The sequence below is a fragment of the Chinchilla lanigera genome, unplaced genomic scaffold (genome assembly GCF_000276665.1).
Source record: "Chinchilla lanigera isolate Chin_1 unplaced genomic scaffold, ChiLan1.0 scaffold00159, whole genome shotgun sequence".
NCBI lineage: Eukaryota > Metazoa > Chordata > Mammalia > Rodentia > Chinchillidae > Chinchilla > Chinchilla lanigera.
Genome location: NW_004955560.1, coordinates 907,152 through 931,989, shown reverse-complemented (window position 1 = coordinate 931,989; position 24,838 = coordinate 907,152). Strand labels below are relative to the sequence as shown.

Below are 24,838 nucleotides of genomic sequence, written 5' to 3'. Positions count from 1 at the left end.
CTCTTTTAAATATTCATATACAACTGTTAGACCAACTGGGTTTGGTTAAAGATGTGGTAGCAGGCCAAGTTAACAGAACATTCAAAAAACATGTAGCTGGAAAAGTTGGAGACCGTGTAATTCACAGACTATCTAAGATGTTTTTAGAACCCCCAAAAAGAAAAAAAGAAGTCTGAATAAATAGGAAATGCCTGACTTTAAAAAAAAGAACAAAAAAAAATCAGATACAATAACAGGAGTAAAACAGACATAAAAGACAATAAATTCAATTTTTCCTTGAAATAAATGGGGGAGTAGAAATTGCTAAAAAAAAAAAAAACAAAAAACAAAAAAAAGGTATTTTTTCTGCCAGAGTCTAGAAAGAGCACTGAGTGCTTTCTGGGTAACCTGGGTCGCTCACAAGGAGGCAAGCCAGCTCCTTATGCGGGTTATACACTACAGGGGTCAAGAGGGACAGACATAAAACCACTAAACAGGGGATTCACAGACTGGTTTCTGGGGTCCTATAACAAATCTGCAAATCAGTCATAAAAAAAAATGCTCTGAATCTCAAAGGAGCCACTCTGAGGCTCCAAGGCCAGAGAAGATAACAGAGAAGCTCAGAAAATGAGAAGCAGCAGCCTCCATCGTGCTCCACAGGAGGCGAGCTGTGAGCAGAAGATGCACAGCTCTGCTGGCTCACTGTGGTAGGGCCAGCAAGCATCGTATTGCTCACCTGTGCTGAGGGGCAGTGGAGAGCCAAGGAGACAGGAGGGAGGAATACGGTCAGAAGGTAAGGAGGAGATAGGGCAGACCAGAGTGATCACGGGGATACTGAGCAGGAGGGACAAAATGTGGGCAGGTCCAAGAGTAGATCATTAGAAAGTTTTCAGCAAAAGCTACCTCAGTGCTAGGTGTAGGCATGTAGTGCAAGTATGATCCCAGCACTCTAGAAGGCTGAGGTAGGTGGATTCCAAACTGGAGGCCAGGTTGGGCAGCTCGGTGAGTTGGTGAGAACTAAAAGCAAAAAATAAAAACAACTAAGGATGTAGTGAGAAGTCCTAGGTTCAATCCTGAACACCTCAAAAAGAAAAAGGAAAGAAAAAAGAAAAGCCACCTCAGTGAAAGTGAGGGGACAAGAGAGGAAACACTGTGGACCCTGCCTCAAAGAGCATGTATGTGGGTCCCCACATAAGTGGCACCCAGGTGGGTAAGAACTGGAAGTGTCCCCTGGCCTCCCTGTGTGCTGGCTGCAGGCACAGGCTCCTAAGGTTGGAGGAAAGAAGAGCTCCCGGGACAGCGCTCCCCTGAGACCACTGCTGAGCAAACCTGCCCACGTGAAGTCCTGCCCACCCTCGCACGAGCACGGACAGCACCCTCCTTCTCAAACCTGAACGCCCTCCCAGCACCACCAGGCTATGGCATGCTCCACTACGAACAGAGAACCAAATGCCCTTGGGGAGTAGGCTGTCACATGGGGGAAGAGAGTTTCAACCTCAGGAAAGGGGGACCTCTCACAGAAGGGACAATAAAGCGTAACAGCCAAGTAAAGGAAAAAAGAAACAAAGAAAATCACATTTTAACCCCAAATTTCCCATTTCCAAACAAAAGCATTTTGAGAAAAAGATGGGGAAAAAAATGAAGAAAATGTCAAGAAATAAGATTATAAACCAAGAAATAAGATAGAGAAAGTTGTCTGGCAAGCAGGAGGTCCTGAGCTCAATTCATGATTCCACAAAAAAAAGAAAAAAAAAAAAAAAAGATTAGAGAAAGAATTATAATTATAATCTAAGAAATAAGATTAGAGAAAGAATTCCTCTAAACTGAAGACTGTGGGCACCAAGACAGGTGGAGCCTAGAGCTTCCTACAGAAAGGGTGAAACCTTATCCAGGACACTGAGGCCTTTAGGGCAACAGGAAGAGAAGGATGAACTCGGATGTTGCCAGACACACGGAACTGAGGGTATAGCAGCACCAGGCTTCTGTGCTTCACCTTAGAAGGCATGAAACAAAGTCCTCAAACATTTGAGGGAAAATACAATCCAGAAAGCAGTAAAAGAAAGTGCAAACATGCAAGATCCACATGCTCTGGCTTGGGGGCCAGCCAAGAATGGGATCCTTCAAGACAAAGAAGCAGACAAGCAAAGGGCTGATACAAGGTGCAAGCAGCACCAGCCCAATACAAGAGGAAAAAGGGAGCCTCTCGAGGGCAGCAGGCAGATGTGAACCAGTCCAGAAGACACAGGGCACGACAGAGTCCACAGCATGGTCCTGGGAGAACTGAAACCACGGACTTTATACATTTGGCGAAGCAAAAATAAGTGTTTATAGCTTAGCTGTAGATTTGGAAAAGAGTTAATCAGTACATAGAAAATTTCAGGAAAAGCAACTACAATTGCTAGCCATAGGAAAAATTTTAAATTACCAATAAATAATTATTTATACTACTTGCTATACCAGTGTGCAACATTTATACAGTCACAACGTAGCAGTGAATTCTGGTTTATACGTCAACTGCTCCATTTCCTGGATGTGAAAGACACTGTCCCTGGACAAAGGGAGAATCAGGGTGGAAAGACGGGGCAATGAGCTGGTGCTGTGTTTCATTATAAAAAGTCAAATACTGCAAGAAGACATGCATAGGAGCAAAAATAATGAAAATTTACTATAGGTAAAAATATTCCTCATCCAAAAATCTGAAATCCAAGGTGCTCCAAATATGAATCTTTCTGAGTACTTACAGGATACCAGAGGTCAAACTGTTCAATGAACACCAGCTTTGTTACATGTACAAAAGAAATAAAATGTTTTATTTTGCTTACATGATATAATGAGACATAAATGAACTTCAGGTTCAGACTTTAGTCCTATTCCCAAGGAATCACATTTCATATACATACATATATATGTATGTATGTATCCACCTACACATACATATGCATGTATGTATGCATATGTGTGTATATATATGTGTATATATATATATGTATGAAAATATCTCAAAATAAAAAAAAAATCCAAAATATATTTTCCCAACCATTTTGGATAAAGGATACTGAACTTGCAATAAGTAATTACTCAGTCATATAGAACATTAATAAAAGGAAGTTGTTCCATAAACTTATTTGGAGAACCATCAGTATTTGTTAGGTAAATGACTATGAGGAACATCGAAGTGTTCCATATAGTATTAAAACAGAATTCTTATTACCACCAAAATAATTTAGAAAGTAAATTGTATTAATCCTGGCTTGAAACCCACTGAAAAAGGTACTTTCCAAAAAACAGACTGAAGCAACCACTGCCAAACCATCCAAAAGAGTGGAGCATGGGCACAATTACAGAGAGCAGATGCCAAATTGGGGGAAGTGCCATCGAGAAAACAGACACTCAAGGAAACAGAAACAGCACAGTCTGTTACTCTCACTTCAATTTTTACAGTAGTTAAAATGTCAATAAAGTAATTCCCAAAAAATTAGCTGATGAGGAGACTATTAGTGCTTACAAAATCACACTGGTGATAGTTAAAATTTGGAGCCAAAAGACATCCTGATTGAATGGAAATATTAGAAAGAACAAACTTGCATGTGTCCGTTATGAGCTAGACAATGTGTAGAGGAGCACTGCTGTGAGAACAGCAGAAGCCTGGGGCCACAGCCCTTAGGAAATAAGCTTTTACAGAAAAGGGGAGAGGTCCTAAGTAGAGATCGCAGAAGTGCCACTTAGGGTTAAAACACCTCAGACAACACTTCCTAAAAAATTTGAACACCACTCTCTTTGGAAATGGAATCGTCTTTTCTTCATTACTCAGTGTCTTTAATACAAATTAACTAAAGCTGTAGGCAATTCAATGTCTACAAAAAGAACATTTACAATGCTTTTACTCAGACTGTGTTCAAATCCCAGTCTGAAATTTACTACAGGGTTCAATGAGTTTATGATTATAAAGAGCCTAAACTAGAGGCTCGCACATAATGAGTTAAACATTTATTTCTTCCATACAAAATAACCTTCAATAAAAATCACAATATCCAGAGGGGAAACTTCAGATTTCCTACACTGGTAAATGTTAGCAAAGCTTATAATGACAAGTGACTTATTTTCATTGTGCTTTCCTTTTTGACAACCATGAGCTAAGTGTCTTTCCATAATTAATTAATTCACTTCATTCTATCACAAAAGTATTTCCTGAAGGCAGCACTCCCCCAGGTGCTCTCCACTCTCTCATTCAGATAGAACATGTGTGTTCATGGAAGTTTTCTCCCCCTACCCAGTCACCTCTACAGGGATCCTGGTCCTTTCCTGATTAAAAAAATTCAACTCCCCATTACAAGTTTAAGAGCAATTTGTTATAACACATTTTCTTTCAAATCTAAAGGTAAAACAAAGAACTGGCAGTCACTTTAAATTCTACTTGTATAATTCACTCAGATTATATGAAAACTTAACGTTAACCAAGTCAGCCCACAATATAGACAGCGGTGTTTTGTCCTCCAATTGTGACTGGAGCAGCCCAGGATGGCCAGGCAGATGTCTGAGAGACATCCTGGCACTGAAGGTGATACCAAAAGACAAAGAGCAAGCTATAAGATGCCCAGGTTATCAGAGAGGGGGAAAAAATCATTCATAACTCAGAGATATGAGTCTATAAAATGAAATGAAAATAAAATACTACTTTAAAAATATTCACAGAACAAGTAATTCTTGGAAATCAAAATCATAATAAAAATGAGAAATGTCATAGAAGAGTTGGAAAAATAAGACTGACAAAATTCCTAGAAAATAAAACAAAGCCAAAAAGATTAAAACTGGAAAGAAATGTACACACTAGAAATCTAGCTAAGAAATGCATCGCTGAAATAATAAAAGTTCTAGGAAAAAAAAAGAGGATGACATAAGTGAAAAAAATAATTTAAGAAAATTCTTCATAAACTAAAAACATAACTTACAAGACTGCACGAACCCATTAAATGTCCAAGATACATGGAAGCAGATACATACAAAGGTACACTGGCATGAAATTTGAGAGCAAAAAAGATCCTCCACTCTTCTGGTCTTCTAGGAAGAAGAGAAAAGGTCTTATCTAAAGGTTTAGGACTCAGAGAAACACAAAGAACAGAAATGTCTTGACAGTGTCTCAAGCAGGACAATAACAAGAAGGCCTTCAAAATTCTCAAGGGCAGTGTTCTCAAATCCAAACTTCAGTGCTTAAGAAATAATCAGCCAAATACCAAGCCAGAATATTCAAAACTACAAAGTTACATGTGAGAGCAGCAATGGGAATTGTCTTCACTTTTCTCTAGTTGCTGAGACAAAATAACCAGAACTCAAAGTTAAAGGGGGGGAAGGTTTATTAAACTCAGTTTATAGAGGTTTCAGTCCATAATCAGCTGGCTCCAAGGAAGGGTGGTTTGGCAGAGAGGCAACACAGAAAAGAACCAGTCCATGGAAAGCAGAAGACAGAAAAAACAAGGAAGGAGAGAAGATAAGCCTCTTTCTGTCCCTTACATTGTATCCATAGGGCAATGGCAAACCAATCAGTGCACTGATTTAGTACTCACCCACCCTTAATCCTAGCACCATTAATCCTAGCACTGCACCATAAGTCAATCACACACTCTAAATTCAGCCATCTCTGAAAAAGCCCTACCTATGACTGCATGAGTTTTTAGGGGATATCTAGATACATGCCATACCATTCCAACCTTGGCCTCCCAAAGACTTGTGTATATCTCTTTATGAAACAACCATTTAGTCCATCCAAGAGTTGCCAAAGTCCTAACAGCTTCAGCATTGTTGAAAAGTCCAAGTCCCAAATCTCCTCTGAGACTTAAGACAAACTCTTAGCTGTGAACCCCTATATAAATGAAAGGAAAGTTAAATACTTCCAACATTCAGTAGCACAAGATAGACATTTATGTTCCAAAAGGTACAAATAGGGGATACAAAGGAATAGGACTAAACCAAGTCTAAACTCCAGCAGGGCACACATTAAGTCCTGTAGTTCCATGTCCAGCATCCAAGACAATCTGTGGCAAGATATAAACTCCAAAGGGCTTAACTGGTTCTGTCACTATGTTACTTCTGATGGTTGTAGCTCCCATGGCTTCTCTCTTCAGCCTGCTCTGCTCCTTCCTTGCAGTTTTCCTCAGATGATCCACATTCCTGGCTTCTCCAAACTTCTTGGGTCTCCACTGTACCTTTGGCTTCATACTCACAGCTTCACACACTGCCCTGCCAAGGGCACACTGCCTTGCCTCCCAGGCCTTCTTCTAAAATCTTTATGAAAGCCTTCCTGACCCACAACTCTCGCATTCTGCATGTACCTAACACCAGTACCATGTGGATGGTCTGCTGCCAGCTGGAGCAGTAGCTAGGTTTTCTTCTCTCTTTGCTGTAAGGGTTAGTTGCCTACACTGGTGAGCACTATAAACCCAATCTTAAGGAACAAATTCTCTAGGCTGTCATCATTCTAGAACACGGTGCTCTGCATCTCTCTTCTCACACCAAAATCTTTCACCTTTGCAACTCTGAGGTTATAAAGGCTGGAGTCCTGCTGGTTCTTGTGATATCCTCAAGCCATCTTTTCTGTTGTCTTCTTCTGAAATACTTGGCTTTTTCCTGCTAGTCTTTTCAGCAACCGATTTCTCCCCTGTTCCATCTTTGCAGGCTTTGACTTTACTGGAGCTTCCTTTGTGGTTAAACTCACAACATTTTAAATCATCCTACTGGGTTCTTTGCTTTTGATTCTCAACACAAACCTGGCTAAAAAGCCCCAACAGTAGCCATGCCACCACCTCAACATTAGACTGCCTTGAAATTTCTTCTGCAAGATTAATCTGCTGCCCCTAATCTCAGTCTTAGGCAAAGTCTTTGGACAACAGAAAATGCAGACAAACTTTCTACCAAGCCATCACACACAGATTCTGGAGTTCAACAGCCAATGCAGTTTTCTTCCCAGCAGAAACCTCCCAAGCCTGATCTTTATTGGCATCACTTCTGTCAGTCTTCAGACCTCTGATCAGAATCTCCCATCATGTACAGTTTAAAGCATTCCAGGTATACTTTTTCAGTTGGCATCTCCAAACTTTTCATAATTCTTCCTCTTCCCACATACCAGCTCCAAAACTCCTAAACCACATAGTCAGGTATAGTCACAGCAATGACCCTACCTCTCTGGTACCAAAATCTGTATTAGTTACTTTTCTATCCTTGCTGAAGCAAAATACCCAACACCCAAAGTTAAAGGAGGAAAGGTTTATTTAGCTCACAGTTTGTAAAGGTTTCAGTCCATAACTGGCTGGCTCCAAGTTACAAGACAGGGTGGTATGGCAGATGGGCATCTCAGAGGAAAAACAGTTCATGGTAAGCAGAAGGTAGCAAAACAAGCAAGCAAGGGACAAGACAAGCCTCTTTCTGTCCTTTATATTGTATCCAGGCTACCGGGATTAGGGCAGTGCCAAAACAATCAGTGGTTTAGTAACCACCTAAATCCTAGGACCCTTAGTCTTAGCATTATACCATGAATCAATCACACACTTGAAATCTAGCCACTTCTAAAAAAACCCCAGATATGACTGTCTGAGGCTTTGGAGGACACCTAGACCCAAGCCATAACAGGAATTCCTAGGGATTGGTGCCTTGGTTTGGATCTTCAGTGTCTCCCTGGCCACCTGTTGAGAGTCTGGTCACCAGCCAAGGACACTGCTAGGAGCGGGGACCACTGGAAGGTTGGGCTCCTGGAAAGCACTTAGATCACTGAGGCCCCTGCAGGGGATGCGGAGATGCTAGCCCTGTCATTCTTGCTTCAGGCCACTGTGAGACAAACTGGTCACATGCTCCTTGCAGTGATATCTCTGTCTTGCCACAGGGCCACAGCAACAGCACCATGGGCTGGAACTTCTGAAGTGAGCCAAAATGAACCTGTCTTCCTGTATATCTCATGTATTGTTACCATGATGGGAAGCCAGAACAGATGGCGAAAAAATGTCAGGAGGACAGACAAGAGCAAACCATAGAAGACAGATAAGCAGAACCAAGTGCTGACCCCGGCTGTGGGAACTCTACCCCACAAGCAGCAACCATCCATGGGAGAACTCAAGAGAAAACATGCACAGAGACAAAGCCAGTCTCCTCCTTATTGGTACACACTCCACTGAGCCAGGAAGCCACATCCCGAGAAAGAGGTGTGGAGGAGGAGGTTTGGGAAAGCCGGTAGGAAGGAGCCAGGACAACAGACTTCAGGACAGGAACTGTGCACAGCTTCACCAGCAAAGATGGACACCAGCACAACAAAGCCCTGTGCCATGACTTCCCCACTTCAGAGAAGATTCCGCCCTATCTTACCAGGAACCCTAGGGTGAAAGCCTCAGGCATGCACTGCACTAATGCAAAACTGCCCACACAACAGCCTCATTGGCTGGAGGGTTTTCCAGCGCTTTGTTTTCTTGAGGCTCACACACTCAGCTTCCTCTCCCTGTTTGCTGAAGCCTCATACTGTGTCCCAGTATTGCACATCTCTTTTATTCAAGCCAGTCAGAGTATTTCTGGTGTATTATATCCAAAAAGAATGAACAAAATCCTCTTTGGAAATCCTGTTATTATTTGCACACATCCTTCATATCAGTAAAAGTTACAGTACACTATATGTACACATGTATCTTTTCTGAGAGCTAACTATAAAATATACCCAGCACCCCATTGTTTAGGCATAAAATATTAATCAGGAAGAATGTTATCCAGTCTACTGTTGTTACTCTATAAGACACAATGACCTAGATAGAAGTTACCCCAAACACTAGAGTAACATTAAAATCAAACTAAACTGCCTAGAATAAAAGGTTCACTTCACCTGCCTGATATTTGCCCCTAGGGCCCAACAACAAAAACTTCTGGTATTTATCAATTAGAAAATTTTACATCCTAGATATATAGCAATTTCCCCCAGACTATGGGGAAGTTCCAAACTTAAGACACTGGTCTCCAGATACCACTGATCTATTGCTTAGAAATACCAGGTTATCTTATGAAATAAGCAACTGAGACCATATACTAACAATACAGCTATAAAAATTAATTAACAGTGGCTATTTAAAAGAAATGCTAAAGTACTGAGAATTTCAGAAAAAAGAATTACACCATGAATAGGCTGTTTGCAAAACACATCTGCTTTCACCCTGAGTGAGAGCTTGGCAGCCTGGCTCAACTCACCATGTGGCTCTTTTCCATTTTCTCTTTTAGCTTCGTTTCTGTGAAGTGGACTGGCTATCTGGTTACTGAAAACTTTTATTATTGCATTATTTTAAAATAAACAGACTTCTGGGATTAAAAAAAAAAATACATCCTTAGCCTGCCCTACAAGTTTCCAATTTGCCAGACAAATCTCAACTTTTAACATATAGTACAATTTATATTTCAAAAAGCTTATCTAAACATAATTTTAAATTATCCTCCTCTTTATTCTTAACTCATATTTTAAGAAGTCTGCAACTTTATCCCACTCATAAAATTAGGAGGGCAACTAAAAGCAACCAAGGAGAAAGAAAATTGAGAAGTAGTAATACAAAACCTCCACAAATACTTCATGTTGAGAACATTTAAAAATGCAATTTAAAAAAATGAGAGAAAAGAGTGAAAAGAAATTCCATCATCAAAAGATACACAGGATCCACAAACCACTGCCATTTATAGCACTGTCCTTGGGGAGCAAGGGAAGAGCCCCAGTTTCCTGACACCACAATGCCCCATTAGCTCAAGAACTAGCAGCTCAGCTGGGCATGTGCAGTGCTGGGGAGAACTCTGAACTCAGGGTGCTATGATACTGTGAGGTTGTGGGACTCTCTAAAGTGGAGAGTGTTGATGTTCACGAGCCAGCTGGTGGCTGGCAGGACTGGTGGCCCTAGGTAGCTTTCAGGAAAAATCAGGGCAGGGTTAGAGGCTGGTCTTTTCCTCCAGGGAGGGTAAGGGGCTGAAGGTTAAGTTGATCAAAATCCATCAGTGATTAATCAATCATGCCTACACAATGAAGCTTCCATAAAAAGACAGAAGGACTAGGTTCCAGGAACTTCTAGGAGCTGAACATACAGAGGTTCCTGAAGGGTGATGCTTGGGGGAGGTCATGAAGCCCCATGCCCTTTCCCATCTGCCTCACCCTATGCATCTCTCCATCTGTATCCTTCTCAATATGCTTCATCACAGGTGTTTCCTGAGGTTCAGTGAGCTGCCCTAGCAAATCAATTGAACCAAAGAAGGGAGTCATGGGAACTCCTATTCACAGCAGAAGGAGTACAGGTCAAAAAACGGCTGGGCTTGTTCCTGACACCCAAAATGGGGCATTTGTGGGACTGAGTTCTCAACCTGTAGGATCTGACAAGATCTCAAGTAGACAGAGTCAAAACTGGACTAAATGCAATGACACCAAGCTGATCCAGCTTGATTGTTGGTGGGCAAAACTCATGACGAGTGTCACAGAAGTCCTCTTGCTGATTGCCTTGAGTAGGGATTACAGTAGGAGAAATGGAGCTTGATTTTCTTCTCTGTGTTCAAAGATGCTTTGGATATGGCAAAAGAGATTATTTAAGGTAAGGACAATGTTAAAAACTACAAAGGTAGGGCAAGAAAAACAAGGAAGAGTCTGATGCTACTGCAGAACACCATGGGCTCCACAGTTCAGCCACAGGGACAGGTCCCAGCCCTAAAGTGGGTGGAGCTACATAAGGCTTCCCTTGCCCCTGTGAAGGGAACCTTAGACAGCTGTCTGGAAAGACTTTGATGCTGAAGTATACCACTGCCTTGCACCACTATAAGCAGTAGACAGATTGTTTTAACTCTAAAATAAGACTTTATACTACAGTTGTGCAAGTGCACATACATATTGTCTTGGTTACTTTTTTCTCGTTGCTGAGACAAAATACCCAATGCCCAAAATGAATGAAGGAAAGGTTTATTTAGCTCACAGTTTGTAGGTTTCAGTCCATACTCAGCTGGCTCCAAGGCAGAGTGGCACATGGCAGAAGGCAACAGTTCATGGTGGCGGAACAAAAAAGCAGCAAGAGCAAAAGAGAGGTGTGACAGAAAAGAGCAAGTCTCTTTCCCTCCCTTATATTGTAAGCAGGCTACCCCTACCTGGGGGGCATGCAGAACTCACATAATCTCTATGCCCTCCTCTTGCACTGGCTGAGGATGAATACAAGGTAAGCACCTTGGCCCCCTGCTGAATCACACAGTTAACCTTCTAAACTTCTCAAATTGACACAATGAATAACATCCCAGAAGGGTAAAGGCATATCTTTTTCACCCCAGGATGCAGAACTGCTAAGTCACTTAGCCAAGCCTCTGGACTCCCCAAGTTGACACAATGCATCAACCATAACACATATACAACAAACTGAAGTTTTTTGGACACCTATTAAATATGGTATACTCTACTATTTATCTTTATATCCTTTTTTCATGTATAGAACGCTGTTGGAACCAATACACTAAATTCATTTGTAAACCCTGCAATATAACAAATGCTGCACTTGGGTACTCACCATTTGACTTTGGGGCAGGTGAGCGTTCTGTGAGATCACAGCCCAGCCTGAATCCTGTCCCTCTACTGGCCAGGTCTGATTTCTTTCTTGGGCTCTAGAACACATCTAACCAGCCTGGCATGCTGGCTTCTCTTCTTCCAGTCCAGACACTGTATGAGCTCTCATCAACCACAACAGCCCCCAAGAACATGCATCCTAGCACACCTGGCAGCTTCTTACCTGCTTTCCACATCCCAGACTGCCACCTTGCCTCTCTCTGGGATGCCTTTCACCTGAAAGTTATTTCCACCTATGCAAATCCCACCGATTCTTCAAGGTCAAGCTCACGCTCCTCCATGCAGAACAAATTCCCCATTCCTCTGGAATTCCAACACTAATCCTTTTCTACTGTCTCCATATTTTCTACACATATATATGTGCCCCGCACCCCATGCCCATGCTATTGAGTCCAAACAGAGTCTAAAGAAAGATACTACATGGTGTGTGCTTTGCACACTGACTGAACAAGTTTATATTCATCCCCTGCACAGGTAGAAAACTACTTACCAGAGACTGGTCAGCCCAAAGACTGAGAAAGCCCAGCTAAGCCCCAAAACACCAAGAACCCCTAAGCAAACCAGAACCAATACTCCCTTCAGCAGACACTGCATCTTAGCTTATAACAAGCAGTGTAGGAGGTGATGTGAGCGTGTATTCTAACTAGCATTTAGAGATTCTTCTTTCAATTAAAAAGTAGCAGAACTGTACTCTAGTAATTTAGCAGTTATACTGTGTTTCATGTTTTAATTTCTTTTCCTTGAAATCTGATCTCCCAAATGTGATAAAAGTGTCTGTAAGACAGATGTGCACTTCTCGGCAAAATGAACACACCCACTGTGTCCCCTGCTTTGGCTCACAGTGTCCAGGGCACAAAGGCCCACAGTCCTCCTTGGGATGGTCTCCTTCTCCCACTGACAAATTCTTTGGGGTAAACTCTTTCTACATGTCTTATTCCAACAACAAAATCTTTCACATCCTCTTCTAATCAAGCATTTTCATTTCACACTCCCCAATGAAATAATGAAAATAAATTTCTTAGGCCTAAGTCAGAAATAATTAAAGTCAAAATATCTTAAATCTATATGCAAATATATTTTAAACTGATCTAACAGCATCCTCAATTGATAAGTACTTATCAAAAAGCACTCAAGCACTCAAGCTCAAAACAATAGATCTTTGAAGTACAAAACAAGAATTGTGCTTGCAAAGAAAAGAAGGTAATGGGAGAATAGCAGATTAGAACTCATTACAAGTTGGAAATCAGTAAGCTCAGTACTTCTGTACTACAAAGAAGTAGAAAGCAGCAAGGAAAGTCTGCCGAGACTCTCAAGGTCAAATAGGTCACACAGTGTAACCTGTGATAAATTGTCAAAAGAAAAACAAAGGAACAAAAAACCCTTAAAATTTTGCAACTCTTTTGGTTTTAGGAATACTTCTCATCTGAGAAGTAAATCCAGTCAGATATTAACTACCTATCAGAATACAAAATACTTCTATTTTAACATTACAAGATCAAGGGCCATTCATATCACTTGATAATGAGTGGAGTGGTCTTTCCCATTGTATTTTATGTACACAATACAATATATTCAAATGCCTGTGAATATTTAAAATTTATCAAGTATCCCCACCATGCTTTAAGTCTCTAAAACTATTTTCAGTGTGGTTGGCCACACCAATAATGAAATTAGGCAAAAATAAAATAATTTTAAAACTGCAAGGAGGCATCTTAGAAATATTGCTACAATAAATATTGACTAATTACGTATAACATATCTCATAAACACATACTAAAGTACTCTTACCTTAAATAGGTCCCATATATGAAGAATAATGCCATCATCAGTCCATTTAAAATAAAAATTACAGCAACATAAAAGCAAGCAGGATCTCCCAATCCTTTAAAAATAAACAAAACATATGTTCTAACTATAAATGACTTTATATGTCTAGCATTTTATATTAAACAGTGCTTATTATGAAAATGGTTGCCAGGTCAATTAAATGGTTGCCTTGCTTCCTGTGCAAAAGCACAGCCTGAGTGCAGACCCAAGATGAGAAGCGGGGACTAGCATGGCGGGCCCACTGGTGCACCTCCTGGGGCACCCTGGAGCCTGTGCCCAGCTCTGCGCCTGGGGGGGCTGCAGCAGCAATGACAGTGCCTGAGTAGACTCAGGCCTGAGGCCACAGTGTCCAGCGTGAAGCCTGGAGCTGCCACAGGAAAACCTGAGGTGCCTGCCCTGCTACAAACAACCCCAATGCAGTGGAAATGACATATGGACCTGTCCTAGGGCACGGCCCGTGGAGCTCAGCTGCACAGCCATCCTCATCCTGGAGACAAAACGTGAGTGAGGGTGTCCCCGGATGGGTCCTCCCTCCCCTCCCCAGCAATCTGAGTACCCATGCACACAAGTGAAGCCTGCTTCAGCCGGCCCCAATTCCAGACTTGCAGGACATGTGCGTGATCAAATGTGTACTGTTTCTCACACTCAGTCTGGGGCAAGCTGCACGGCTAAGGAAGCAATGTTATAGAAAGTAACGCACCTTCACAGCTTTCTATGGGACTGAGTCCTTCCCCTCTCGTAACTGTCCAACAGACCTTGGTTTGAACACCAATTACATCCATTGTTTTGGTATAAATCCTGTACCAGCTGGCCAAGATTACCTATTATTAAGAAAACAGACGCATCATAAGGTATTATGTTAAAGAGTTTTAATTAGTAGACTATTTGGGGACATTTTCATAATCTTCAAATTTTCCTTTCCTGTGTCATCCACCTGGCGTGGCTCCTTTTATATCTAGAGAAATGAGACTCGAGTGCAACACAGATTCTTCACTGGTCTGTTTTTGGTCACTCATTAATAAGAAATTTGTTAAGACGTATGTTTTTCAAAAGGTACAAAACTCTACTTGGGAATATAAATGAAGATATGAACAGAGATACCTGTATCTACTTTGACAGACCTAATTTTTCAAGATATAAATTCAACTTCAGACTAATTCATAAGCATTAAGCTATCCTAATCAAAACACCAAGTGTCTAAAGTTTATCAGGAAAAAAACTAATGGTAACAACTAACAGAAATATAACCTAAACAATATTAAAATTAGTAACTTAAAATAATTAAGGCAGGGTGACTCTTGAGACAGAGGACTCTTGAGAACAAAGACATCACCTTCCTCCTGGTGGGAGTGAGCACCTATGGTGCTCTACTGCTCTATGGTGGCTCCTACTGCCCCAGATAAACCAGCAGGACCATGAGCCTCTGCTCCAGGCGAGGGACGGCAAGTCACTCTAGCTCATTCCCCTCTATCCAGGGCAAGTTGCATCCAACATGTGACCTGCAAGTCCACAGAAAGAGCTGTACAGGTCGCAGGGTGGTGGGCCTTGCTGTCAGACAGGACAACTCCACAGTGGCACCCAGTAATAGGGACAGGGTGTGTGGGTGAGGTGGCCCTCTGCTGTGACCCCGACCTCCTGCTCATTCCACTCCCTTAATCTACCCTGGGATGTGTAGCTCAAGGCCACCTCTCCAAATACTTCTGCAGGCAAATCTCCATCTCATAGTCCATCCACCTCGAGGACCCCAGCCCAAGATGATACTGAGCACCTGGCAGTGCACCAGTGCAGTGACTTTGTATAGAAAAGGCCACTCCAGATTGGTGGGGAGAGGATGAACCACTCATCAGTGTTGGGTTACACAGAAGATCAGTATTTTATAATCGTAAGTTTAGATTCCTGTCCCCTGCTATGATTAAAACAAATTTCAAATAAATTTTAAAAGCAAATATAAAAAATTAATTACGATTATAAAAAATAAAGTTTTTACATATATACATAAAAGAGAAAATACAAATTAAAAGATCCCCAGATATAATACCTCTATTTACAAAACAATATGTATACATAGGTAAAAGGCAAATAAGAAACTAAGGAAAATGTTTTAATGGTACAACATAATATTAACATACTGTACATAATAAAAGAGCCCTTATAAAATTCCAATAGAAATATATGCAAAGGACATGAACAAGTAATTATTTTTAAAAATGAAAATGCACTATATTTACATAGCACTGAAATGCATGTAAATATTATATATATATGTATGAATGAAATACATTGAATAATTATGGTTCATTATCAAACCCTCAAGGATGTAGATAAACATTTTCAAAAACACTGTTGGTGAAGATTTCTATTAGTATAACCTACATGGAAGGCATTTTGGCAACACTTTCAAATCATGGAAGTATATATTCCTCTGAACAAAACAGTTCCATATAACAAACTGTTAGTTTAGAACAGTAAGGATGTGGGTAAGGATTTAGCTGAGGATGTTTACCGTAGCTTTGCTTAGAATATTTAAAAGACTGGAAACAATCAGAATTTCCATAAAAGCTGGGCTAACCAGGCAAGGGCAGACAACACACACAGCAGAGGACAGAGATGACCCAGGAAGACAGTCATACATATTCTTAAATGAAAGAGGCATAAACACTCTGCACCTTCTGGTGGCACTCCAGTGACGTCAGTGTGCCTATGGCCACACACGGTGCCAAAAGCACACCTATGTGAGAATCCCTGACCTTGCTGGTGATCTACCTGTTTACAACCTCCAGCTCCTCATTATGTGGTAGCAGGACTCCTCCTGCTCAGTGACTGTCCACAGAGAGCAGCTGCACAGCACAGAGCACAGTCACGGCCCTGTCAGCAGGGTGTCCTCGGCCACCACAGCACGTTAAGAAGAGGAACACAAGGGAGAGCCTGCACCACATCCAGGACACATCAATAAACACACGGAGGGTAATGAGAGGCCAAAATAAGTGGCTTGCATCATGGCCTTCCTCCCTCAGCTCTTGCCCACCCACCCAAAAAGGCCACTCAGTGAAAGAGGGGCCTCAGACAGGAAGGGGTGTGAGGGCAGGTGGCGCTGCTCCCTCACTGAGATCCACACATCAGGGCTAGACAGCTGTCAGGTTTTCTAAGCAGTGCAACCACAGCAGCAGTTCCCGCAGGTTCAGCTAAAGCCTCTGCAAAACTTCTAACAACCTGTAGTCCACATCCCTTCCCAAGATACACATTTTCTTTTAAAAATGAAATGAAACTCAAGGTGTTGAATTAGATCTCAGATTTAAAATTGGCATTTAATATAACAAAAAAGTTTTGAAAAAGTAAAAAAAATCACAGTTGGAGAAAGTCATTTACCTCAGGGTACAGATTGAACCTTTTCAGTGTGTTAATGACTAGGGGGTATTCTGTCAGGTTGTCATTCATAATCATCCACACTCCGTGCAGAAAGGAGGGTGCCTCCACAATGGTCTTGAAGTAAGAATAATATAGTCCCTGAAACAAGGATATGCTCCAGTTATAATAAAAGGTACATAATTATGCCTCCACTTAGTTTTAAAAACATTTAAAATACACTTTTAAAAAAAGAGCACTCAAGCAAATAATAGTTACAACTAATTTCACAGGTTTCTGATCACTGATGAATTCTTAGGTTGCAAAAATACACATATTTTAGAATAACCTTATCTTAATTGAAAAAAACGCAAAATAGCTTCAAATACAATGTCAGCATTTAGAATGCGTACATATATATATAAAACTCAGTATATTTTATCTAAAAAATTCTTTAACTCAAACAAATACAAATGTTAGAAAAACATATCTAACCTGGTTTATTATGGAACTAAAATTTACCATGAACCAAGAAATCTTCCCAAGCCAAAAAAACTTCCTTCTAACTGCTTATCTGAATGCAGAAAATGCCATCAATCATCTTTCCTCCAGATTTATATGCAAAGATGCAAATATCTTGAGAAGGCTGCATATTAATGTTATATATAAATTTCCTTCAAAAAATAATTGCATAAATCATTTTCCCCCATTAGCTCAGCATGAGAACCCTGTGGCACTTGGGGTGGGGATCAGTGCTGTTCCGAAGGAGAGAGATTGCTGTTCATCTTGACATCTTTAGAAAAGGAGCAAGGGTCAAATAACACATGGGAGAAAGACCACAGGGGTTCAAGCAGCACAGGGAGGAAATATAACAGGCAGTGTAAGGACAGACAGATAAACAGAGGACACAAGTGCTACCTTCCACCCAGTGAGTGGGACTTGCCACTGCCCTGCCAGCCTGGGCCAAACTCTAAATTGAGTTGTAGAATTAGAAATACAAACATGATTGCCTACACAGCTATTTACTGGAAATAAATGATCACAATACTATGATGCTTTAGCTCTCATCTCTAATATCACTATTTGTTAAACTGCATCACCTCCCATTTTGAGCTGAATCCTGTCTGCCAAAATTTCAGGTCCATTAGAACCTGTGAATTTGACCTAATCTGGAAATAGGGTCCTCACACATGTAATCAAGTTAAAATGGGGCAAAACAGATTAAGGTGGATACTATAGCTAACATAACCAGTCTTGTGGAAGAAGAGGGAAATCTGCAGTCAAAGAGCAGGGCCACATGGGACAGGCAGAGGTGCGAGCTACCTCAGCCAAGGTTCTCCAGACAGCCTGGCAGGCAACACTGGGAGGAGGCAAGGAAGTGTCCTCGCCTCCTGTCCTGGGGACAGGATGCCCATACCAGAACCTTCAGTTTTAACTCTGACCCCTGAAACTGAAAGAAAATTAATTTCTGCTGGTTTTGGCCTCCTAATTTGGTATGCTTTATCACAGTCCTAGGAAACTGCCAGGTTTATTCTGTTTTGTAGGTTTGATTTTGTAAGCATGTAAATGTCACATTTAATGATACATCAAAATATTTCAATTATTAATTATAAAAATAAAAATAAAACAAAGTAAGGTGGGTATCCGGGTACACACCTGCAATCTGGGGCTGAGGCAGGTGGTTTATTGTGAGCTGGAGGCCAGCCTGAAGTAGATAGTGAGAACGTGTCTCCCAAAAACCAAACCAAACCAAACCAAAAACACAAATTTATCAAGTTGGAAAGTGATTTCAAGTGACCTTAAGATACAGCAATTTTACTATACTACCCCAATGGAATATGTCCTAAGGTCAAAATAAACCACAAGAAAACCTTACACAAGTTTCGGCAATTTGATTTTTGTTGTTGTTTGTTTTTCCTTTTCCTTTTTTTTTTTTTTTTTTTTTGTAATAGAGTCTTGCTATGTAGTTTTTTTTGGTTTTGAACTCATTAAAATGTCACCTAGACTAGCCTCAAACTCATGGCAACCCTCCTGCCTCAGCCTCCCAAGTGGTGGGATTATAGGTGTGCGCCACCATGCCTGGCTAGTAACTTGACTTTTAATAATCATTCTGGCATTTTTATTCCTAAAAAATAAGCAATTTGAAACCAACAGTCTCTAGGCCAAGAAGATATACATTTTGTATCAAATAAGTAAAAAAAAAAAAAAAATCCTAAATTCAAATTTTAAAATGGCAATATAAATTCATGATTTACTTTCTGCATCAAAAAACTGTTTCCTAATCACATTCACTAAAAGGCCTCAGTGTAATGGCTAATCTAGGGCAGTGAGTATCCGTGGGCCAAGACTTCTCAATCCCTTTCACCATAGACAGCAGTGCATGTCTGGGGAACCCGGGAACCCCGTGGAGGGAAGGTCCTGCAGGACTTGGAAACTGAAGGTACAGAACACCTAGGTCAACTAGAAGTTGCTAGAAAGGTAACTCATGTTTCCACAAAGTGATAAAAAGAATCATGCATGTTCCTGTCTTTACCTGATGAAGTATAGCTCAGAAAGAAACCAAATAGGTACTGTGGGAAAGTTCTTCCTTATAGAAGTACAGCCAAAAAAGGGCAGGAAAATAATACAGCAGGTCATTATCATGCAACAGGCTCTGAGGAGGGCTCAGGATGCACTTCCTAAACCCACTGCCCAAAATTAAAATCTCAAAAAGACAAACAACCTGGCCTGGTATGCTCTGGCATGAGGCAAAAAGAGGTCATAGCACTACTAGGTGGAGTGGTGCACACCCTTAATCCCAGCAGTTTGAAGGCTTGAGGCAAGAAGATCACAAATTCAAGCCCAACCCCAGCAATTTAGTGACTTATAGAGAACTTGTCTCAAAGTAAAACGCTATAAAAAAGGGCCAAGGATACAGCTTAGGGTGAAGGTCCTGGGTTCAATTTCAATTACAAAAAAGAAAAAACACAAAAACACCCCCCCACACACACCAAAAAAAAACACAGGTGAACAGCACCACCCAGAAGTATTCCTACTAGAAAAAATTTAAAAAGGTAAACTGTCAATGAGTCTTTGGTTGACCAGTATTGCATGTCTATATCTGTTTTCATGAGAAGCCACTTTGAAGATATCAATATGTAATACAACCACCATTGTTAATTCCCTACCACTTTGTTTGTAACTCTGTATTGTCTGTATTGTGCTTGTGATATGTTGTAAAATGTTGTATGTCTGTTAATGTTTCCCTGCTTTTATCCTTAAAATTAAAAAAAAAAGGTAGTTATCAAGATTCTAATGCATCAATTTTCAGGAAACTTGGGATGGAAAAACACCATGAACAACATGAATTAGGGCCAGGGATGTAGCTCAGTGGTGCAGCACCTGCTCAACAAATGCAAGGTCCTAAATTTAATTCCTGGTACCAAAAAAAAAAGGAAAAAACAGCCCCTTAAGAAAAACAGCATGAATTAGTGTAAATAATCTTACAAGACAGATGCCCAGAGTTCTTCAATGAATAGATAACAAAAAAAAAAAAAAAACAATAAAAATGGAAAAAGGGAAGAGAAATGTGTAGATCAGACTGAAGAGATACATCAACTCAGTGCAAATACAGACCCTGTTTGGACCCTGATTCAGTCACATGATATTGTAAAAAAGTACCCATAGGTTCACTTAAGCACCAATTTACATTTGGCAATACTGAGAAATTGTTCATTGTTTTCAAATGTGACAGCAGTACTGTGGCTAACAAAAAACAAGCAAGTCTTGTCTTTTGAGACATGGATGAAAGTGCCCGCATGTGAAATGCTATACTACCTTGACTTCCCTTAAGAGAGACGGGTAAGTGGAGGTATGGACAGATGTTGTCACTATTTAAATTGGAAGGTGGCAAAGGGAAGTCCTCCATCCTTTCTACCTTCAAACACCTTTCTAAAATTTTCCAGGACAAAAAGCTCACATTTCCTAGATTCCTTAAAGTACTGCAATAAAATATGGTATGGTAACTAACCATTTCAGTGCGAAAAGCCATCTCCCTTTCCAAGGTAGACAGGTGAGAAAAATGACGGTCATTTTCAAAGAGGTGTGTTATATGGCTCCTGGAAAACACAAACAACAAAGCAACAACATTGAAACTTATAGTAAGTATTATTTGCAAAGTAACTCCAAAAGCAAAAATGAAAATATCTATTAATTTGTAGATGATTTTGTAATACTGGTACAACAGTATCTATATTTATTTTCTACTCATTATGTGTTACATTCTTATTAAAATTTCTCTCCATAAGAAAGCATTCAAAAATTTTAAATGAGATTTTAAAATTAAAACAAACCAGAACAATGATATTTTAAGTAAAATACAATAAAAGTATAGCTTAAATTGTAAATGTCAGGGGGTTGCCATTTCAGAAATACCTGATTAAGGAAATTCATGTATCTTCTCCCTATCCAGAAGATTAAAAAAATTAATCTTCCTCTCAATATGAACACTATTAATGCTAACTGAAGTACTTCAAAATACAGCTTTCTTAATAATAGATCTGTTTTTCATTAAAAATTGTATTATTCTAACCCTGATTTATCAATTAAACTACTTTTTTAGACTATTGTGTTACATGTAATACATATCCACACTTACTGTGCTAAAATTATTCCTTTAAATATATGGGAAATAGTTTGGGTAAGTTATAAAGATTTGCATAAAATATACCACTGGAGAAAAGCAATCTTACCAGTGTAATAGGGCCGCAAAGGCAGCTGTAAGAAAAAAGATATTTAAATTACCAATTTAGCATACAGAAATATTTTCAACTTAGAGACACACACTTCAAAGACAAGCTTGCCAAAACTTGGGATGTGGAAATGCTGGACCAACTGGGGAAAGAATACTGACTCTTGAAAGATGCCAGGGGCTAAGCTTAAAATATCAGCAGACCGCATCATCACAGAATCAGGCAGCCATCTGCAATTCCCACTCACTTATCCGCTCACTCATTCAGCAAATACCTGAGGTCATATCATTTGCCAAATACTACAGAGGAACCATTAGACAGAAACCACTGTGAACAGAATCGAGAGAAGAGAATCAACTGTTAAGAAAAACTTAGAACACAGATGGGGCAGCTTGGGAAGACAGGCGAAGTGGACACAGTAATGAGTAGTGGACATAACTAACAAGTGAAGTGCAATTTCTTATAAACTACTTCAAACTTTGAAGCCATATGACACATCTTAACTTCTGCTACTTTTTTTTTTTTTGAGACAGGGTCTCACTATGTAGTGCAGGCTGGCCTTGAACTCAAGTATGTAGCCCAGGCTGGCCTCGAACTCAACAACAATCCTCCTGCCTCAGCCTCCTGAGTGCTGCAATTATAGATGCGCGCTGCCACGCATGGCTTAACTTCCTGTGCTTTTAAACAAAGTACAGGAAGTAAAAGAAAGAAAAAAGGAAGAAAGAAAAGGTAAGAGAGGAAAAAAAGCTAACAATAACATCAATCTCATTTGAAAACCAATAGTTTGCTTTCAGCCCATGTACAAAGAACATATTAAAATAAATCCAGAAAATGCCATTCAATTTTCTTATATCACAAGATACATCTCATTACAAGCTTCTAATTTACAATTCCTAAGGAATCAAACCACAGGAATGTTTTAGAAATGAAAAACAAGTAGCTCAGACCTCACTGCTTTATTTTTAAAGTAGTATTTGCATTTTTGTTTAAAAATTCATTTTGCTTTACAGATTCTGATAGCTACAAAAGGCAGTTATTCGTTCCGAGATTATCAAAGTTGGAAATACTTAAGATAATCTGTCACTTTATAAGCTATATTGTGATTCTCTGAAATTTTATTTCTTTGAAAAAAGCAGATTTACTGACAAGTCTACCACTTACTGCCTTTTTTGTTTCTATCTTTAAAGATTTCTCCCACCATAATAAAACTTGGGCTTTATGACTTTAATAATTCAACTATTACTTTCTGAATAAATCATTCTTTCACTGAATGACTAACTGTAAATGATGTCTTTATCCAACTAAGAACTTGTCACACATACTTCTGCAATCTTTTTGAAATTAGAATTTCATTTATGAATTAATTCAGGAAGAATTTACATGAAACAGGGCTATAGTACCCATAAACATGGTATATACCTTCAATTATTTGAACTGCTTCCTGTCCTTGAGAAAAAGCCCATCAGCATACTTAAAACAGGGTATCACTTATCTACAATACTTGGAACCAGAAGTGTTTCAAGGTGTTTGAATTTCTGCAGATTTTTTAATATCTGCACATATATAATAAGAGTCCTAGAAAGGGGACCCAAGTCTTAACAGGAAATGCATTTAGATTTCACATATATCTCAGACGTACAGCCTGAGGGTGATAATATATAACATCTTCAGTCACCTATTATGGTAGGGCCAGTGTGGAGTTTTTCACTTGTGACAACATTTCAGCACTCAAAATGTTTCAGATTTGGAAGCCCTTGGGTTTTGGATTAGGGATGCTATACAGTCATATATATTTTAAAAAGTGATCTGTTTTAACATTTTTCAAATAATATTCATGAACTCTTTGTTATTTTTATAAACTACTGTACATTACTGTTAATATATATCTTGAAAGATTATTTATTTTGTAATACATTTATATTTGGCTCATATTCTAAAGTATTAACTCAAATAGTTTATCATCAATTCTCCATCTGAAAACATTAGTAAATTATAATTTTGCTTCTGTTTTGTAATTTTACTGTTTCTTCTTCCCATTTGCCAACAATAAGGTTCTAGATACTACACAATTCTAGTCAAAAAGGATATTGTGACTCTTCCTGACTTTAACAGCAATTCATTTCCTGTCAAGCCATAAGTTAGCCCTTGACTTCACAAGTCTGGGGTGTAACTAATATCGGTCAAGAGCATCAGCTTTCTATGTCCTTAAAGTCTCTCAGGAGACAGATGGATGTTGCTGAGTGTCTTTGGTGCTTGTAACTCCTTCAACTGCTCTCCTTCTGCACCAGTATTCTCAACAGAGACTCCCTGGAGTTCCTGGCCTCGGAATAGCACTTTCTCAGTCTCAAGGATCCATTCAGAATGTGCTCAAGTTTTCACTACATCAGCACCCTTCGATGTAGTAATAATGATAACATCTGAATGTTTATTTTATTACATAGCCAGCACTTGGTAAAGGTTATACCTACACCACCTCAATAGGTCTTCATTACTGCCCTGTCTGGTGAAGAGGAGGATTGAGGTAGAGGAGTCACTAGCAGTCGGGTCACTCGGGCAAGGACACAGAGCAGGTGGACTGAGAGAAGAGGCTAACCCCAAGAATTCTGTCCTGACAGCTGCACTTGGGCCCCTGCAGAACCACTTATATGAAGTATAAATATAAAAGTATAAATAATAAAGTAATAATAATAAAGTAATAATATAAATAATAAAGTATAAATAATTTAGAAAGTAAAATAAGAGGTGGATAATAGAAAACAGTGAGAGAGATCATTTACAAATGGGAAGGGGAGCCAGAGACAGAGGGAGACCAGAAAGAGAGGAGGGGAAGGAGAATAAAGAGAAGCAAGATGTGTTAGGTACGTGTACCTACCCCCAAGACAGATGTAATCATTAGATACTGCACCCTTCTGCCAACAAAACAAAGACGTAATGACTATCACATGTACCCAGACATAAGCCTAGTACTAAAATGTATTCAGAAAAAGAAGAGGTGGGTAGAAGGAGGTGCCATAAGGTATCCCAACTCCTACTCTTGTTTTAAACACAAAAGAAAAAATGCAATTCATCCACTGATATAGGCAGTTAAATGAAGAACAAATTTTATTTTAAAAATAGATCTCAGCAACAATGAAATACCAAAAGCTGGTTGTTATAATAGAAAAACAAAAGGTAAGAGGAGTTTGCTTTATTTTATTTCTTAAAATACAGAATTACACTGTAATACACTGCCAACTCTCACTTGTTTTTATTTGGATTATTCCTTTTATGGGTTATCCAAGGATGTTTAAAAATCAGAGTGGCTTCTGCATGATATTTAGACATACATCTGGATTATTTTTATCTTCAAGGACATACCAGGCAGTATAGT

The 24,838-nt window shown here is 39.7% G+C and overlaps 1 protein-coding gene across 1 annotated transcript in view; it reads right to left on the bottom strand.

The window, feature by feature from the left end:
• The window catches only part of Dpy19l1 (dpy-19-like 1 (C. elegans)), a 101,732-nt gene that overhangs the window by 65,549 nt on the left and 11,345 nt on the right, over positions 1–24,838 (bottom strand). The window contains exons 2-6 of the mRNA XM_013509069.1: positions 21,469–21,493; positions 20,748–20,835; positions 16,763–16,900; positions 14,097–14,217; positions 13,358–13,451 (exon numbers count right to left, since the gene is read on the bottom strand). Coding sequence (XP_013364523.1) covers positions 13,358–13,451; positions 14,097–14,217; positions 16,763–16,900; positions 20,748–20,768 — 374 coding nt within the window. The 5' untranslated portion in view covers positions 20,769–20,835; positions 21,469–21,493. The remainder of the gene's footprint in view (positions 1–13,357; positions 13,452–14,096; positions 14,218–16,762; positions 16,901–20,747; positions 20,836–21,468; positions 21,494–24,838) is intronic.